This window comes from Myotis daubentonii, chromosome 13 (genome assembly GCF_963259705.1).
Source record: "Myotis daubentonii chromosome 13, mMyoDau2.1, whole genome shotgun sequence".
Lineage (NCBI taxonomy): Eukaryota > Metazoa > Chordata > Mammalia > Chiroptera > Vespertilionidae > Myotis > Myotis daubentonii.
This window is the reverse complement of record NC_081852.1, coordinates 40,586,652-40,605,594: the sequence shown is the minus strand read 5'-3', so window position 1 is coordinate 40,605,594 and position 18,943 is coordinate 40,586,652. Positions and strand designations below refer to the sequence as shown.

Here is an 18,943-nt window from a genome sequence, read left to right as displayed (position 1 = left end):
CCTCTGGTTATTAGAAATGTGGCAGCATCAGCTCTGGTTCACAGTCCTCCATCGTAGACACAGAATAGTTTGGAAGAAGATGAGGTCACTCAGTCTTTCCACAATCCTTAACTTTCTAAAAGAGAAGAATCTTCCTGTTTTACTCTATTATACAAAAAGAGATAAAAATAAAGGCACCTCAGTTTGATGGGGTAGGAGGTCCAGAACCTTCCTGTTCCTTTCCCCAGCCCACTCATTTGGTGTCTCCAACATACCCGTTCTTGAACTCTAGGGTCCTGTGGATTAAGTTCCCCTTTTATAGACGAGGAGGCTGAGGCTGAGAGAGGGGAAATGTCTTACCCACGTCCTGCAGTGAGTGGCAGGACTACAGCGGCAGCCACAGCTCCGTGCTAGCTGCATGCACACTCCCTGTATCTAGTCTTTACACTAATCCTGTAGAGAGCAGGCGTTTTCCCTCCTCTTCCGCTCACTCTGGGGGAAACTGAGAGGTTAGGTGACTCACACAGCTAGCAAGTGGGTGGCTAGAGTTTGGACTTAGGTCTCTCCAACACCAAAGCCCATGTTCTTCCCCTACATGGTGTAGATGGACAACCACCTGGGTGCTCCAAGCCAGAATCCCGGAGTGATCGCTGCCAGGCCACTCCGCCCATCCGTGTCCACTCCCCAGCCCTGCCCTACCCTCCACCCCAAGTTCTAGTCTGGAATCTAGTCCTGGTGGGCAAAGGTGAGGGAAGCTACTCAGTTGACCGCAGCTTCTTCCATCCCTGTGCAAGCCCAGAGGTGGAAATCCACCTGAGACCAGCAATGATTCCCCAATCAGACAGTGTCGCCAAGGCCACCAAGTTCCACATGGGAGAACCGAGAGGTGTCAAGGAAAAATGAGCATCCTGTTTTGGCACTGAACTCCCAGGGCGAAAAGGTTCCCAAGCCACAGTTATTTCCCTTGAAGGTTCCGTTTTAGTGTGAGCATTTTTAAATTCCAACTAAATGCTAACTCCACATCCTGTCACAGAGCAGAGCCAGGTACTAAGGTACTATTCTAGGCACTTCACATGTGTTAACTCAACAACCCTACTGTTATTGAGAAGATAATTGGGGCAGAGAAACTTCCCTGAGGTCATGCGGCTCCTAGTGGCAGAGCCAGGATTCTGTCCGTCCCAGGTGGTCTGGCTCAGAGTCCATGCCTTCAAGCGTGTGCTGCTCGCCTCCCGTGTCAGTTACTGAGCTACTTAACTGAGAGTCCCCTGGGCTGTGCCAAATGGACAAAAAGATCCTGGGTTGGTCCTTTGGGAGGTGTTTATTGGCAAAGCTGCTCTTGTCAGGTCTTGTAGAGAGAAGTGACGCTTACCTCTGTGACCCCCAGTTCTTGCCCAAAGAGGAACTGTACATGCCTCCGCTGGTGATCAAGGTCATCGATCACAGGCAATTTGGACGGAAGCCCATTGTGGGCCAGTGCACCATCGACCACCTGGACCGCTTTCGCTGTGACCCGTATGCAGGGAAGGAGGATATTGTGCCACACCTCAAAGGTAAAGTGACGTCTATAAATAGCACTTGGGACTTTCCATGCATGATCTGACTTAATCTTTGCAAACCTTCTCGAGGTAAGTGTTCATTGTCCAGTATGTGGCAGAGCTAGACATGAATCCTGGCCTCATTTTGGGGGGACCGTCAGGGGCATCCTGCTCTGGAATGAACAGAAGACTTCTTTGTCAGAAATGTTGAGTGCTGCGTGAGCTTTTTCTCTAGTCCTGAGGGGAAGGTAGACAAGGAAGTGGGTGGTTGCAGTCTGGTGTGATCAATATTTTTTTTTAAGTATATATTTTTATTGATTTCAGAGAGGAAGGAAGAGGGAGAGAGAGAGAGAAACATCAACGATGAGAGAGAATCACTGATCAGCTGCCTCCTGCATGCCCCACACTGGGGATCGAGCCCACGACCCAGGCATACGACCAGCTGGTTCATAGGTTAATGCTCAACCACTGATCCATGCTGGCTGGGCCTGGCGTGGTCAGTATTTTGATTGCAAAATACAAGGCCCTCCTCTCTACGCCTCGTGTGCACACTTGGAGGGGATTTTTCTTTTAAATTGCCTTTGACCTGTTGTTCCACCTCATTAATGCATCCCAGCATTGTTGAGATGTACTTTGAAGGGTATTATTCATTGTTATCCATCAAGAAAAAAATAGCCAAAGACCGGTTTGGCTCAGTGGATAGAGCGTCGGCCTGCGGACTGAAGGGTCCCAGGTTCGATTCCGGTCAAGGGCATGTGCCTGGGTTGCGGGCACATCCCCAGTGGGGGATGTGCAGGAGGCGGCTGATCGATGTTTCTCTCTCATCGATGTTTCTGACTCTCTATCTCTCTCCCTTCCTCTCTGTAAAAAATCAATAGAATATATTTTTAAAAAAAAGAAAAAGAAAAAAATAACACCTGCTGAGTTTAAATGACTTACCTCAGGTCACATAATTAATAAATAAATGATAGAGTGGGCATGGTACTTACCTTAGAGTTCCATAATAAATAGTTAATGAATAGCATTTTGCTATTGTCCATTCAATAATAACTTGTTTTTACCTTACCAATTGCCAGGGACTGTGTTGGGCCTGGGGACTGGGTTGCCTCCGTGAACGAACTCCCAGGGCCCCTGGCCTCAGGTGATTAGAGCCCACAGAGATCTAGTTCTCATTCAGCTGGTCACTGGTATCCTCAGGCCTGAAGCAGATGTCTTCCGTTTCAGCAGCTGGGCCGCTAACCAGCTCTATTTAATCTTCCATAAGGTTTGGTGTGGACATTACAGAGCCTCTGGAACTTATCTGCTCTGCGGGCCTGAGCATCCTGCTTCCCTGTTTCAGAGAGGAGGAAATAATAAAACCCACAGTCACCCTTGAGCAAAACCCTACATGTGTTTATCCATAAATTTCCCAGGCAAAGCATTTTGTGCTGAATTGGCAATGCCTAAAATAGCAACATATTTATAACAAAAAGGATTAAACTGCAAGCATTGTTTTATCTGAGGTTACTAAATGGAGAGAAACCATTTCCCTAGTGTTTTCTTCCAACTGCTTTCATGAAAGAAAGTTCTTTGATGCAAATATATGAAATCGTTACAAATGCTGCCTACGTGCTCTGGCCCAAGTCACTTGAGTGGACCTGTTTGTGTCTATTGCTCAGGGATAGGCTGGGCCTGAGGCAGACGTCTCCAGGCAGTGATTCTATGGAATGAATATAGATTGTGGCCAGTGGGAGAATGGGGAGCATAATGTTCCCAAGGGTGGAATCTATTATTTTAGATTCACCTGGTACTTTCTTAAAATCAATAATGCCAGGGTAAGAGTTGAGGAAGTACTTGGTTGGCCTAATGTTGGAAGCACATAGAATAACTTTTTCCTCCTATTCCTGAGGCTCTGTTTACTTGAAGATGGGAAAGTGGAGAACTAACACTATAAGGAGGAATTTGTATACAGTTGTGTTCCCGTGTGGCTGCCCATCTAGCTGTCACAGTCTATGCTGTTGCAGTTGTCCAGTTGTGGGGAGCGATCTTGGGAGTGAAGAGACTGCTGCCACATCTGGGGGTGCCACATGGATACACAATGACCTAGCATAGCAACTGGTGTGTCCTGGATACTCAATAAATGTCAGTCTGCCCTGCCGCCCCAGTGTCGCCCCGATCATTTCTCTAGCATTTATTGAGTGTTTGCTCTGGGCTCATGTATGATGCTTAAAACGCGAACTTTGGGGTCAGACAGACCTCGATGACTTATTTCCACTTACCACTAATGTTTAACCTAAAGCAAGTGGTTTGCTTTCTCTTAGACGGGGCTTGCTTTTTAATCTTTATAATGGGGACAGTGGTACATATTTTACAGTATTGTTGAGGGATTAAATGAGATCCTATATGTGAAGAGCTTACCCCACTGCCCGGCACATGGTAGGTATCTAGAAAATGTGTCTTCCCTCCACGCCTTAATGTCCTATCTGTCAGTTGCCCAGTGGGTTGTGCAGAGAGTTCTTTTGGCTTGGCAGAGTTGGCTCTGTGTGGGTTCTGGTCTCCTGTTGAATGTCTGACTGCTTGATGCTTCTTCCATAAAGGGTAAACTTACCTCTCACCCTCACCCTCACCTTCACCCTCACCCTCACCCTAGGCTGCAGCTTTGGCAACCCTTTAGCTGAACCAACCTAGTGAGCCTGGGGGCTGCCCCTGAGTCCTTGCTGTAACCCCAAAATCCAGAGCCACAAATAGTCTGGAAAGTACATAAAGTCAGGGCATGTGCCATTTCCCTGTGCTTATATTACAACAACCAGGGCTGACTGAGCCACTGAAATGTGCAGCTCTTCACCCTGCTTAGCTTTTCTGTGTCTTAGAACAGATTCTACAAAAAAGAGGCTCCCCCTTAGATGTAGGTTTCCCCAACCCTCCCCCCGACTTCTGCATCCTCTAAAGAAAGACATGTATTGCCATAATTCTTTTTTGAGCACTTGCTGTGTATAGGCACTGGGCTAACTCTCTAAGGCAAAAAAAAAAGGGGGGGGGCATATAGTCCCCTGAAAATGTCTAAAATCGTATCATATTTTGGGAAAAGTGATGAATTGTTGGATTATTTTCTATATTGGAGTGTTCTCCTCTCCATTCAGTAGTCTCATCCAGGAGGAAACTCTACCATCCACTCTGTGGCTGTTAAACTTGAACTTGAAGTAGACTCATCACTGTATTTTCATAAGCATCTTAGATTATGAAATTGTCTTGCAGCCTCCTTTATGTCTACCCCACCCTGCCGGGACGTCATTATTGAAATAGAAGACACCAAACCATTACTGGCTTCGAAGGTAGGCTTCAGAACTGGCCATTGAATAACGTCAGTTTTATCTTCCAGGTATCTAAGCATTGGTGAATTTAGTCAAACAAGCACTCAATGCAATTAAAATAATAACTATCAACTTTCCAAGATAAAGAATCTGAATCTTGTACTCATCAAAAGTTATAGTGATGCTATGTGGATTAATGTCCTCTACCCTCAGTCACCCCAGATACTTAAAATATCCCCAGGCCCCACCCTCCAAGAGGAACCTAGACATCAATATATTTTATTGTATTGTATTTTTAAAATATTTTCATTGATTTCAGAGAGGAAGGGAAAAGGAGAGAGGCAGAAACATCAATGATGAGAAAGAATCATCAATCAGCTGCCTCCTACACACCCCCTACTGGGGATCGAGGCCGCAACCCGGGCATGTGCCCTGAATGGAATCAAACTGTGACCTCATAGCTTGATGCTCAACCACTGAGCCACACCGACTGGGCAAGACATCAGTATATTTTAAAATCTCCCCAAGTGATTCTGATTTGCAGGCAGGTCGGAGAACCATTGGTGTGGGCAGTCTGAGGGATATCATTTGCTAGCAAAAGAAATTTCAAGTGCAAATTTATAGCATTACCACATTGGGAAGATAAATGCATGTAGCACACCAATTTTTTCCCTACATGAAGCAGAAGGGTCATGGATTTTTAATGGCCCTATTTGTCAGTGCATGGGATATCCCCGATTCTTATATTCACTGTGGTTTTGAAGTCAAGAAATTGATGGAAATGCTCACTCAGGATCCTATTTTAAAACCATTCAGCCAATTGTATGAGTGGGGTGGGGGGAAGCGGTGGAAGGTCTTGGCCCACAAAAAAGAAAACATCAAATATCTCCCTGTTTCTGTTGGCATGTAGGATGGGCTTTCACAGCATGCTTTAAGGTGCAAACTGGCCAAAAAATGCACATGATTGCATTTTAATGTGTTATGTCCATAAACAGTGCCTTAAAAAAAGGCCACTTCCTTCCCACTGCATTAAACTCACCCACTGGACCGTGTTAAATGTGGTCTCCACAGCCAGCACTGTGTAGCAGTGTGTTAGGTTCTATTCCCTGAGATTCCTCCACCATCGCAGATGACAGTATCCAATCTGCAAAACTATTGGGTTCCCTTTGTAAACTACCCCAAACATTCCCCATTAAACAGTAGTGGCCTAGGGAGAAGTTTAGTATGATACACTCAAGATCCTTTATGAACATTTTTACGACACTCTGGAAAAAAGGAGTTTAAGATCCTGCTCTATAATCTGCCTCCAGCCTTTTTACCTCCCATCGTCAATCAGTTCTTATTTGTGCCCACTGTGTACTCAGTAGGCCTAGGTATGGGGGTGGGAGGGTCAAGAAGAAGAAGAAGAAGAAAGCCAATCTGTGCCACTGTTCTCATTCGTTTCTTAAAAATAGTTAACAGATGACTGGGTTACTGTAGCAACACACTGTGAAAGTTCAGTTTACATCCTAGCATTTAAATGACAACCTAGCCTTTGGGGGATGGTAGCAGCAGTCATCGGTGGGTACTACCCCACTGTGTTGTAAGTGCCGTTGATCAGCTTGCTTTCCTAACACCCAGTTGAGGTACCCTGTGTTGATAAGAAAGACTGGTTGGAATCTCCTCTAAAAAACTGCCTCTACCGGTTCATCAGGGAAGGCCGTGCATATCTATGCAGTCTGATGAGTAAAGTTGAGCTTTGGAAGAGCCAGTAATAAGCTTGCTGATGTCCTCCATGACATGTACATGTAGCCTTGTACATGCATACATGTAATATGCATGCATGCATGATAGGCATGGCTTACATGTACATGCGATGAGCGTGTAATGTAACATCTACCACTAACCCAATTCAAGCCTTGTATATGGGTCAGTCAAGGGGGTGGGTCAAAACTAACTGTGCCCTTGACGGGAGCTGGAGGCTGTGGCTCTGGGTGACAGTCTCGCCCTCACAGAGACCCAAACCCTGTGATTGACTGTAGGAGCTCTGAACCAATGGGCTCAGCACTATCACAAGAAAAGTGAGAAGTAAGTCTTCAGGGCAAATTGGTAAGTGCTAGCCAGATAACATGGATGTTGCTACATGGCATCTCAACAATTGCCTTCCACTTCCAGTGCTTAAGCAGTATGTCAACAGCACTCGGCAAAATGGTTTCTCCAACGACAGTGCATGTATGTATGATAAGAAAATGCATGAGGCTGCCTGGGGCTGCGGGGGCTCCGTCTAAAGTCCTGAATTCTCCTTTTGGATTCTTTCTATTAGTAGATTTTGGAGTGAAAGGCGATCTTTAAGCAAATTCAATTGTCCTAAGCCAAAGGGGGAGAATCTTCTGTTTGGATGTGATAGAGCAAGTGGTTTGCTTCAGTTCCTTTTCCATATGAACTGATGAGCAAGCGGCATGAATAAATTCTCCCACGTTAACCCTACATTTTAAAATCAGCAGCTTGTTTTGAATAATGCCTTTTCAATCATGAACTGTTCTCTTCTTTGAAATGATTTCGAGAAGCACAAAATAGAAGTGAATAAACAAACTCTGAAAATCTGAATTCACGAACTGTTCAGAAAGTAAAAGCACTTTTGGCATAAAAATCTCCCTCCAAAATCTCAATTCGGCTGTGACAATTTAACCTTTAATCCCGCTTTGGTTTGGATCTAATAGAAAGAAGTGTTACCCTCTGTCTACCTGCCTCTCTGCCTCTCTTGGCAATTCTGTGTGCTGAACCAACGCAGCCGGAAGAAGCCCTGTGGCCACCCACGCAGCAGCTGCAGGGAGCGCCTGTTGGGAGGGGCTGCTCTCTCCTCACATTAAAGGTGAACTTGAAGTTAGGATTTCAGAGAGAGGGTCTGGGTAAGACTCCTTCCAACTGCCCTCAAGGGCAAGTTGCAGCAGGTGCCAAGAGAAAACTGAAGCCCCAACATCCTGGCTCCCTGTTCTCTCATCTCCTGGATGTGCTCCGAGATCAGGGTTGGGTTCTTCATGCAGAAACTCAAAAGGAAGGATTGGGCCCGTGAGAAACTTGACATTTAGAGTAATTTTGACAAATGAATATGTATATGGTGCTATAATATACGTGCGGGGGGAAAAACCAAGAAAAAGTGCCCACAGGATGATATTGGGGTCCTGCGAGACATGAATGCCTTGTGAAAGAGTGTTTGAAGGGAAAAGAATTAGGCTAAGTTGAGGGTACCCCTTTGGGGCTGATGGAATGGAGGTTTGGGGCAGGAAGATGAGCAGCTGCAGGGCCCCTCCTGTGTGGCCACTGTGCTGCCGACAATGAGATTGTAACCATGGGATGCGGTGGCTCCCTCTGAGCCTTTCAGCTTAACATTGTTTATAACCCTTTGCACATTTTCAGAAAAAAACAAACAAACAGTAAGATCTGTTGAATTATGATCATCTTAAATAATTGAAATGGTCCATCAGAATGTTGATGATATAAAGCATGCATGAGAATAATTCCTCCTTCTCTCTTTCTCTTTCAACCCAATGCTCATGGGGTCTCATATCTGTGTGACCTGTTGTGTGGTCTGCCTTCTTCTTGCCCATACATGTGACGAGCAGCTGACAGAAAAGGTAACTGTTGTATATACTGTACTAGAGTTAAGATTCCTATATTTTCTGCCTATAGCTAATATATAAAGAAAATTTTTTTAAATGCAGGGTAGGTTACTGACCCCTAACGGGGAAATAACTGTGTGTGTGTGTGTGTGTACGTACATATACTGTACACAGATAAAAAGTAGCTTTTCTCGAGTGTTCCTTCTTCTTTCCCCCAAGACTGCGTAGGAAACTCTGCTGCAGGTGACACTGTATTTAGGAGACACTCACCACTCTTTCGTAGGTAGATTAAAATAAGCAATTGGTGGGTGTGATGAGGATCTGTTTGTTATAAATCTGAGATTTACAGCAGCTTCTATAAACTATAGCCTTTGGCAGTTTGAAAATGTTCCACAGATGACTCTGATGTGCTGTTTCTTCTGCCCAATTAAGAACCACCCAGCTAAACCACACTGGCTGTGCATTGGAGTCGCCTGGGGACCTAGGGGAGCATACTGGGTTCCCAGGTCTCTCCCAGGCTGACTGAGCCACAATCTCCAAGGATAGGCTGGGAGCCCCTGGTCTAAACGAACCATAGCACCTTCCTACTTTTGTTTCGCATTTTATCACTTGCAAAGCTCTTTCTCCTAATGAACTTATTTACAAAAATAATGATTTTATTTACCTCTGAAGATGGAGACAGGTTGTGTTATTATCCCAGTCAGTGGATGAAGAAACTGATGCTCAGAGACATTAAAGGATGTGCTCAAGCTGGTATGGCTTATCACAGAAGGATATGGTGTATAATGTAAAGGATGGAACTTGGATTAGAACCACTTTTTCCAACTCTTAGTTAGTGCACTTTGTTATACAAGACATTGCCAGCTGAAGGGGCTAGGGAAATGAAATAGTAGAAAACCTATTTTGAAGGTTTTCTTTTAATCTATTATCTGTATATGTAACTATCAAGTCCAGAGCATAAAAAAGTAAAAACAGACAGATGAATTGATTGCATCCATAGGATGTAAGAAAATCATCTAGTATAGCTGTGGGCAGTAATGCCAAACACATTTTATTAGCCAAGGATTGTTTCACCTCCAGCTTCTAGAAGAGTCGTGAATGCTTTATCTATTGGACATGTAAACAAAAATCATGTAATCTTGCCTGTTTCGGGTTCAGAAGTACCTATTTCTATTGCCTATTACGTATGAGTTTCCCTGCATTGATTGGAAATCTTGGTCATCACTAAAGATTTTTCCTTCTTGACATGTCTTTCTTCAGGAGGAAGAAATCGTTGACTGGTGGAGTAAATTTTACGCTTCCACAGGGGAACATGAGAAATGTGGACAATACATTCAGAAAGGCTATTCCAAACTCAAGGTACCTGGGCCTGTGCTGCTGGGGTGGGGAACAACAGTCACTAAACTTGGCCACGGGCGTAGCTAAGCAGAAGACAGAAAGGTCCAAGGGCGCGTGCTGACCGGGAGCGGCCAGGAGCACCTCTGGCCTCCTGTTGAGCCCTCTTGCGATGGGTTTTGACTTTACCAAGACTCCAAGGGCTTGAGGACAGCTGTTGATCTATGTTTACGTGACTGCCACTTTGGAGCATCTGGCAGAGGGTTGGGAATGGGTTGGCTCCACATTAATTAGGTCAACAGTTGTCTGCTTTGACCCACGGGGACCTAAAAGTCACAGTCACATGAACCGCATGAAATGTCAACATGCTTCATTCAGTCCTGCATACAGTCATCAGCTTCACAAGCTAATAAGTTGACTCAGTTACACGTATGCAGCATACAGTCACAACCATGGGCATGTGTGTCCAGGGGGAAGAAGATAGGCTCTTGAGCTAGGCAGGTCTGACCATCCATGATCTTTCTGTTCATGTTTGGGTTTTCCAATTCTTCATTCAATTTTTCAGATTGTAATACACTCAAGTAGAAGCCAATGGGAAAGTTTTTAAAACAATACATAGGAGAAAGAAACTCTAAAATGAGAAATGATGTATTTCCCCATCAAAGTGGAAAAACCCACATCCTTTCATGTTATTGTCATAACAGCTCAATGCAGCTTTAAGAAATACTGGCATGTAAAGAACCACTAATTTAGAAAAATGATCAGACTGGTCTGATTGATCAGTCCCACGATCCATCCTTTTTCCCTCCTTCATTGTTTCCTTCCCTCCTCCCCTTCTTTCTTCCCTCTTCCTCATCCTTCCTCCTCATCCTCCTTCTCTTCTAGTTTGTTGTGTTTTTTTGTGTGTGTGTTTTTTGTCAAGGTATAATTTACATACATAAAGTAATCCATTCCATGAGTTTGGGTCATTCTATACTCTTGTGTAAACCACCACCAAAACAAGGCAAAGAACATTCCCATCAACATGGAAAACTCCTTTGTACCCCTTTCAGTCAATTCCCCACTACCTTTCCTCACTCCCAGAGACAACAGATGTGATTTCATCACCAAAGATTGATTTGGCCTGTTTTTATGCTTCATGTAAATAGATGCATACAGTATGTATTTTGTGTGTGGCTTCTTTAGCCCAACATAGTAGCTTTGGGATCCATCATGCTGTTGTGTGTGCAGTTAGTTTGTCCCTTTTTATCCTTATCTGGATGGCCATGATTTGTTTATCCAAACTGGGGAACCTGATGATGAGGCTGCTATGGGCATTCTTGTACCATGTAGACTTATTTTTATTTCTCTTGATTAAGTACCTAGGATTGCAATGTCTGCATTATAGAATAGGTGGCTGTTTAACCCCATAAGAACCTGGCAGACCTTTTTCCAAAGGGGTTGTGCCTTTCTACCCTCCTGCCAGGATTCTGAGGCTTCCCATTGCCCCATCTCCATCCTCATGCCCATTTGGTATAATCAGTCTTTTTGTTTGTTTGTTTGTTTTGTTTTATACTCCACCTGCATTTTAATGAGAAGTTAAGACTCTGTTGATGGTTTTCAGATATATGACTGTGAACTAGAGGATGTGGCAGAATTTGAGGGCCTGACAGACTTCTCAAATACTTTCAAGCTGTATCGAGGCAAATCAGACGAGAATGAAGACCCTTCTGTGGTAGGAGAGTTTAAGGTGAGTACAATGCGTGTTTGTCCCGTGTAAAATCCACCTCAATTTCTTTATAGGCCGAGGATAAAGGACAGCCCGCCGCCAGAAAGGGTCATGTCCTCTGACATCTGGAAGATGCTAGGAGGCGCTAACTAGGAAAAGGGCAATGGGGACCGGGAACAGAACACTCAAAGCCATTCTCAGTCTCTCTCTTCCTCCTCATGCCAAGCAGCCTGGAATCCTATAGATTCAGCCTCTCCAAGATCCAGGGCCCCTCCCCATGCCCACCACCCCTCCCAGGCGTTCAGCAGGACCGATATGGCAACGCCCCAACTGGTTGTCCATGCCACCTTTCTCGTCCCCACTCCAGCCCATTCCTCCGGACGACCAAACCTGATCATGCTTCTTGACTGCTTAGAGATAGCGTTTGGGTTTCCACCCGATCAAGTCTCAACTCCTTCCTGAGGTGGAGCCAGCGTTTCACAAGCGACTTAGCCACTTGTCTCCCCCATCCCGTGAGGACCCCTCCCAAGCCCCGAACACACCTTGTCCTTTCACAACTCGGAGACTTGGGCCAGGTTTCCTTCCTTCCCTGGATGCCCTCCCTTCCCTCTTTGTGGTCTGACAAACTCCTACTCCTTCTTTTAAGCCAGCTCAAATGTCACGTTCTTTGTGAAGTGTTCCCTGATTGCTTCTGGCAGTGACTCACTGCTGCTCCAGGCTTCCACAGGCCTGGGCTCCTGCCCCTATTAAAGCACCTTTCACTTGCAAGTATCTGCTTTCGGGACTGCTCCTCCCTCCAGCCGTTGTTGGCAAATCCTTGGCAGCTGTGCCATAGCTTCCCAGTCCTTCCCAGTAGCAGACATTGCCAGTCGATCAGAGCACTGAACCCTGCACATGGCCTCAAAGTCCTCATTACAGCGTCCCACCGAGCAATCAGAGATGGCATGAGGGTCAGACCCATAGAGCATCCCCGTGCCACACTGGGTTTCTTGAGGTTATGTTTGGGTCCCCAGTACATGGCACATATTAGGTGCTAACTTCATGCTGCTTGGCGGAGTGAGTGTAGCTGGCACTAGAATCCATGTGTTCTGAATCCAACTTTAGTGTTTTCTCTTGTGCTTAAGCTGGTTTCTGGATAAAATATATGGCCTCTTAAGCAGGCCTGACGGCTCACTCATTCAAAACACATTCTTTGTGCCGCTGCTATACACCCAGCCCTGTGTTAGGTACTGGAGAGTATAATGTGACAGTGAAGAATATAGACAACAAATAGACAATTACAGCACAGAAGTCAGCGCTGAGACAGGAGTGAGTGCAGAGTTGGATGAGAGCATGCAGGAGACACACCGGGCCCTGGGCAGTCAGGGAGGTTTCCTGGAAGAGGGGACACCTTTCAGCGGAGACCCGAGGGATGAACAGGAGTTTGCCTTGGAGTGGGAGAGGGTTTACGGGGTGACCCAGGAAAAGGGAAATTACTCTAGAACTTTAGTGGGGGTTTAAAATAATTTCTTCATTCCTTCTTGCAAATATGTGCAGAGCCTCACTTCTTACCACCTTCTTTGCCATCATCCTGGTCCAAACCACCTCCAACTTTTGCCCCGTCTCCCTGCTTCTGCCCTGCCCTTCTCCCTGTAACCTATTAAATAAATACTTTACCATTATTTCACTTTCCCTACAGGAAGAATGTAAAGTTCAATACATGTTGTTGTTGTTGTTGTTGTTGTTGTTGTTGTTGTTTTTCCACAAAAGGCAGCCCTTCCTCACCTAGTGCACACCCCTGTGGCTGTCCTGGAGTGCCCTGGGGGGGTGGGGGCGCACTGCCCAGACGCCCTCTGCCCAGGTCACCCCGGGCCCTGTGAGCCCACCTGTGTGTCTCTCTCTAGGGCTCCTTTAGAATCTACCCACTGCCGGATGACCCCAGTGTGCCGCCCCCTCCCAGGCAGTTTCGGGAATTACCTGACAGCGTCCCACAGGAATGCACGGTTCGGATTTACATTGTTCGAGGCTTAGAGCTCCAGCCCCAGGACAACAATGGCCTGGTAAGAGTTTGGGTGTGGGGCCTTCTGCTGTAGCAAGATAATTACAGTCATCAACCACAGTAATTGTCATGTTCTTTCTTTGGGGGCATCTGTTATCTCATTGGGGGAGAGATACTCCATCAAAACAATGCATTCAAGAGGGGCATTTATCTAAGAGCTGGAGGGGCTTGGATCGGTCTGCTTCATCCTCATTTTACTGATGTGACCTCGAGGAGAGAAGAGACGTGCTCTATCACTCCTCTGCCGCAGCAGGCCCCACACCCCTTCCCTGAGGGCGGCTGGCCGTGTGCCACGTGGGGAAGCCTTGCTCAGACCTTGTCTGAGGCGCACTGGGCCACGGCCTTTGAGAGTGGCTGTGGAGGCCACCTGCATCTGTCCCAGAAAGTGATGGTACCCCACGGTGACATCACCTGCCATCTGTTTTGTCCTCACAGTGTGACCCGTATATAAAAATAACGCTGGGCAAAAAAGTAATCGAAGATCGGGACCACTACATACCCAACACCCTCAACCCGGTTTTCGGCAGGTAAGGTGCCCGTCTACACGTCTTCCAGTCCTTCATTTCTTCATGGCATGCAAATGAAGAATGATACATGTGCCAAAGTCTGTTCTAGGCTCTGAACCTGCGTCCATGAACTGGACAAATATTCAAACAATAGTGCGGGGAAGGCCTGGGGAGGGGCAGGGGCAGAGTGGAGGGCGTCAACGGGGGAAAGAGGGAGGGACATCTGTAATACTTTCAACAATAGACTTCTAAAAATTCCAGTCTTTAGAGCAGACAATAAATATGAAAATGCACATGTTAAAGAATTTCATGGGAGTAAAAAGTGTCATGAAGAAAATAACCAAGTCATGAGATGGGCTCTTCTGGGAGAGATAGGTTCTGAGACCTGGGGGCGGGGATGGGGTCAGGGATGGGTGCAGGGATGGCCCAAGGCCTGGGAGGCCGCTGTGTCTGTGGGTTCTAGACAAGAAAGGTAGGCAGGGTAACTGGTGGCTTACCTGCGGTGACAATGTGGTTCTCCCTCCCTGAATCCAGCCTGGGCTCTGTTTTCTGGGACGTTCAAGTTCCATTATGATCCAGCGAATATACATATTATTGGCTGTTATCAAGACTGAGGAGGGGCAGAAAGTGATGGGGTCACAATGTCCTGCCCCCTCTGCCTTCAGTTCCCGAAGATTCTTGAAATAGCATTATTTTCATCATGGTGGCCACTTAGACTTGTGCTCTCATCAGAACCCCTCAAGGGTAAGACAAACCCAAGTGACCTCTAACTAGGACCAGCGTTTTTCAGTTATAAATTGCCTGCACACTTAACAATCGCTATTATTAGCTAAGCTTTTACTGTGGGCAGGTGCTATGCTGAGCTGTTTTACATAAAACATCTCAAAAATTTAACAGCCCATAGGCGCCATTTACCCCCATTTTAAACAGAGGAAACTAAGGCGCAGAGGAAATCAGGGCCTAAAGTGCCAGCTGGTAAGAGGCAGAGTCAGGAATCAAACCCCGGCCACCGGAACGCAGCATCGGCACCGTGTCCACACGGCGGAGTTGTGGCCGCCGCCGCCTGATTTTCGTCTCCGTGTCAGGGCAGGGACCAGCGGCCCGCTGTACAGGGGAAGGAAAAACCCAGACCTAGTCCATGATGGGGCCAAGATTTAGGTAGAAATTCCTGACTCCAAGCCCCAGATTGTCCCAACACTCCCGGTAATGCTTCATATTCATGGCAGAGCACCACTTACAGGAAAATGCTCTTTTTGTACAAAACATTTGTGTGAACAGGGTCATTTTCCAAGAACCTTGCCAAGTGGGAGACTACTTTGTTCTCAGCTGACGTGTGGCCTACCTGTTCATGTCTATCTTTATCATCTTGCCCATCCTCTTCTACTCATGTTTGTTGGTTTGTGACCTTTGGCATTCTCTCTCTCTCTCTCTCTCTCTCTCTCTCTCTCTCTCTCTCTCTCACACACACACACACAAGAAAGTCTTTGTCACTCAAAGCTTCTCTGGTTCACACACACCCTTGTCCCCTCGCTCACACCCCGTCACACCCATGCACAGGGGACCTCACACTCACTCGCGCCGGAGCACACACGCGCACACCCTCTGCGCTGCACGCCCCGCGGCCACGTGCTGGTCCAGGGAGTGGAAGTAATCCTCTGGCTCCGCAATTTGATCGTTCTCCTTTTCTCCCCCTGATCCAGCCCCGAGGTCTAGACAGGAAAAGGCACGCAGGGCAGGAAGGAGGGCTCCGTGTGAGGGAGACAGGGAAGCGGAGGAAGCCAGCTTTTAAGGGAGAAAGGCGGCCCAGTCTGAATCGCTTGTCTCAGAGGAGCCAAACACAAGCTTAATTAAGTGGCAGGAAAAGTCTTGCTCGGAGCCACCCAGGGAGGAAGTGATGCTGTCGGGCTCTGCTCGGCCAATCCCTGTCTGGCGTCTGTGCAGATCCCCCCCACGCCCCACTCCTCCCCCATCCAGCCAGGTGGGGCCAAGGAGACGCCGGCTCTGCAGCCCCTCAGGCGGCTGTGGTCCCTGGCCTGTCTTAGAGGGTAGCTTTCTTCTCAGCAAGACTCTCAGGGACTCTGGGAGAGGAATTCAGGAAGAGACAAAATGCCTGTCCTCAGTCATCATTCAGCATATGCCGACCACACCATGGCCAGCTCACATGCAAAGGAATGTCAGCGTCTCCCATAACATCTTAATGGGTGCGGCCCAAGAAAAAAGTACTTCTTCATCACACCACGACACTTGGGTTGAAAAGGATAACTGCGGGACTTGTCAGAGCCTTAGTGTGCTCAGAGGAGTGCCATCAGAAGGGGTTCTCATCTTACTTGCCTGTCCCTTGGAATCCAGTATTGGAACCATGTTGCTATGGGGCACTGGTGGCTACAGTGCTTCCTGGGTGGTCGTGACCCAAGCTCCTTTTCTCCTGTGGCTGCTGCCCCCTGTAGGCCCCTTCCTGGCTGCGGTGGCCTAAAGTCTGGGATTTATCCAGGAGACACTCGAGTGGCGGCTTTTCTCCAGAGCCCTATTGGCACACACCCTCTGCTCATATGGATTCCTGAACATTCCTGGCTCTTGGGCAGGAACCAGTCCACACACCAGAGAGCAAGGAGAAGGGAGGAGGCACGGGGGGGGGGGGGCCGCAGGGGGGGCCAGAGGCGGGGATGGGAGAGGCCTCCCACAGTTTTCTGCCATTTATTGAGCACCTACTAGGGGACCCGTTCCTCTGTGAATGGGGCAAATACGGAACCAAACCCCGCCCTTCTGGAGCGTATGCTGTTCGGTTTATCTCGCTCTCAGGACCTGCACATTACTCACCTCCCACAGAAAGTGCTGTTCGCTTATTTACCTTTATCTCAGAAGTGTTTGTATTTTAATATGGATGCTCTGGAAAGGCTGTAAGAACCGCGTTGGCGAATTGCATTCTCATTCTCCCCACCCCCCCACCCCCACTCCCCGTGCCCTGTGGGGCGAGTCAGGACGTTCCAGGGGACGGTGGTTTCTGTTTAGGCAGAAGAGGGGACAGAGCAGAGGCACAGCTCGGGGCTGTACATCAGGGTGCTTATGCCCTACTAATCTCCCAGCTGGGCAGATGCCTGGGTGCCCCAGTTAATAGGCATGTGAAATAATGTTCATACTATTATAACGAAGAATTCTTATAACCGTTGGGTTTTGAGCAGTGCACTCATGCCAGATGCTCTCTAAGCATTTCTTCACTTGACTGTGATGGTGGGTATTACTATCACCATCTTACAGATGAGAAAACTGAGCACAGAGAGGTTAAGGAACCGGCCTGGGATCCCAGCTAGTAAGCAGCAGAGCTGGGATTGGAACTTAAACTTAGGCACACGATTTAAAGCCCGTGATCTTCTCCTGAGCAAGTGTATAATCTCTTGTTCTTATTAGGAATATGCACTACCTACCGAGACACCCCCCCACCCCCCCGCACCTGGCTTTCCTAGTCGGGGCAGTCACAGCCCTGCCTGGGATTCTCCGCACGGAGCCTTGTGAGCGGACCGCATGGGATCACGGGGAGGCTAACCTTGCACTTGTTTATTAGGATGTATGAACTGACCTGCTACCTACCTCAAGAAAAAGATCTGAAAATCTCTGTCTATGATTACGACACCTTTACCCGTGATGAAAAAGTGGGAGAAACCATCATTGACCTGGAAAACCGGTTCCTGTCCCGGTTTGGGTCCCACTGCGGCATCCCGGAGCAGTACTGCGTGTAAGTTGCTTTGGCCATAAATGTACCAGGGGTCCTCAAACTTTTTAAACGGGGGGCCAGTTCACTGTCCCTCAGACCGCTGGAGGGCCGGACTATAGTTTAAAAAAAAACTATGAACAAATTCCTATGCACACTGCACATATCTTATTTTGAAGTAAAAAAACAAAACGGGAACAAATACAATATTTGTGTTTGCATGTGGCCCGTGGGCCGTAGTTTGAGGACCCCTGATAGACCATTTGCTCCATCTAAACATTAACCCCAGGAAGCCTGGGCTCTCTACCTCAGCGCTGGTCTTCCTGGAGCCACTGCTCCTTTGAGTCAGACACATACTGTTTTTCTTGGTAGGATTATTTTAGGGAGAATCGGGGCCATACCATTACCCAACTCCAGGGGCGCCATTCACATTGGAGACTATGTAAAACGCTGGCCCGGGGAGCAGAGCCTGCTCTGTGGGGATGGCATAGGGAGCAGTACTCAGGGAACTGGTCCCCTTGCTCCTGTTCTTTGAACCCCCCTCCTTGATGCCAGGCACTGAGAGCAGGCAATGTTTGGTGGCAAGAATTCCCTGCCCTTTGAAAACAAGGATTCCCTGGCCCTTCCTCCCCCATTGATCCATTTTGTGATGTCCCTCTTTCCCCAGTGCTACAGTTTCCAATGAGATACAGCTCCTGATTTCTAGTTTACGACTTTGCCTGTTGTAATTATGGCCATCTCAGTCAGACTCATTTTTTACAGAGGAGGAAATTGAGGGGAGAAAGAGGATCAAATGGCTGAGCCCAAAATAACTGTGGATTTTAGGTCTTTGAAACAGATTTCTAGGCAAAGCCAAAGCGCAGAACACATTCCGAGCTCCCTTGTTACATGGGCACCTGTACATCTGTGTGTGGGGGTGAATCCAGGAAGGACCGTGTGCCCTTCAGTAACTCGGGGTGGGATGTTATTCACAGTTCTGGAGTGAATACCTGGCGAGATCAATTGAGACCAACACAGCTGCTTAAAAATGTAGCCAGATTCAAAGGCTTCCCACCACCCATCCTCTCCGAAGATGGAAGTAGAATCAGATATGGAGGACGAGAATACAGTTTGGATGAATTTGGTAAGCCCGTTGTAAGCTGGTTACAAAGTCTAACAACCTCTTTCTATTGCTGGTTTGCTCTGGGGAGGGTTTCCGGCAGAGCAGTACCCTAATTGTACCACAGGGGACTCCACTCCCGACGCTC

General features: G+C 47.3%; 1 protein-coding gene across 5 annotated transcripts in view; it reads left to right on the top strand.

Moving 5' to 3' along the window:
- The window catches only part of MYOF (myoferlin), a 140,164-nt gene that overhangs the window by 104,830 nt on the left and 16,391 nt on the right, over positions 1-18,943 (top strand). For 2 of the 5 annotated variants that reach the window (XM_059662862.1, XM_059662861.1), the window contains 10 exons: positions 1,364-1,529; positions 4,749-4,825; positions 6,959-7,015; positions 8,407-8,418; positions 9,664-9,762; positions 11,342-11,467; positions 13,330-13,485; positions 13,920-14,011; positions 17,550-17,720; positions 18,671-18,819. In XM_059662862.1, the coding sequence (XP_059518845.1) occupies positions 1,364-1,529; positions 4,749-4,825; positions 6,959-7,015; positions 8,407-8,418; positions 9,664-9,762; positions 11,342-11,467; positions 13,330-13,485; positions 13,920-14,011; positions 17,550-17,720; positions 18,671-18,819 (1,105 nt within the window). The remainder of the gene's footprint in view (positions 1-1,363; positions 1,530-4,748; positions 4,826-6,958; positions 7,016-8,406; positions 8,419-9,663; positions 9,763-11,341; positions 11,468-13,329; positions 13,486-13,919; positions 14,012-17,549; positions 17,721-18,670; positions 18,820-18,943) is intronic. The other 3 variants (XM_059662867.1, XM_059662863.1, XM_059662864.1) reach the window with 2 other exon arrangements.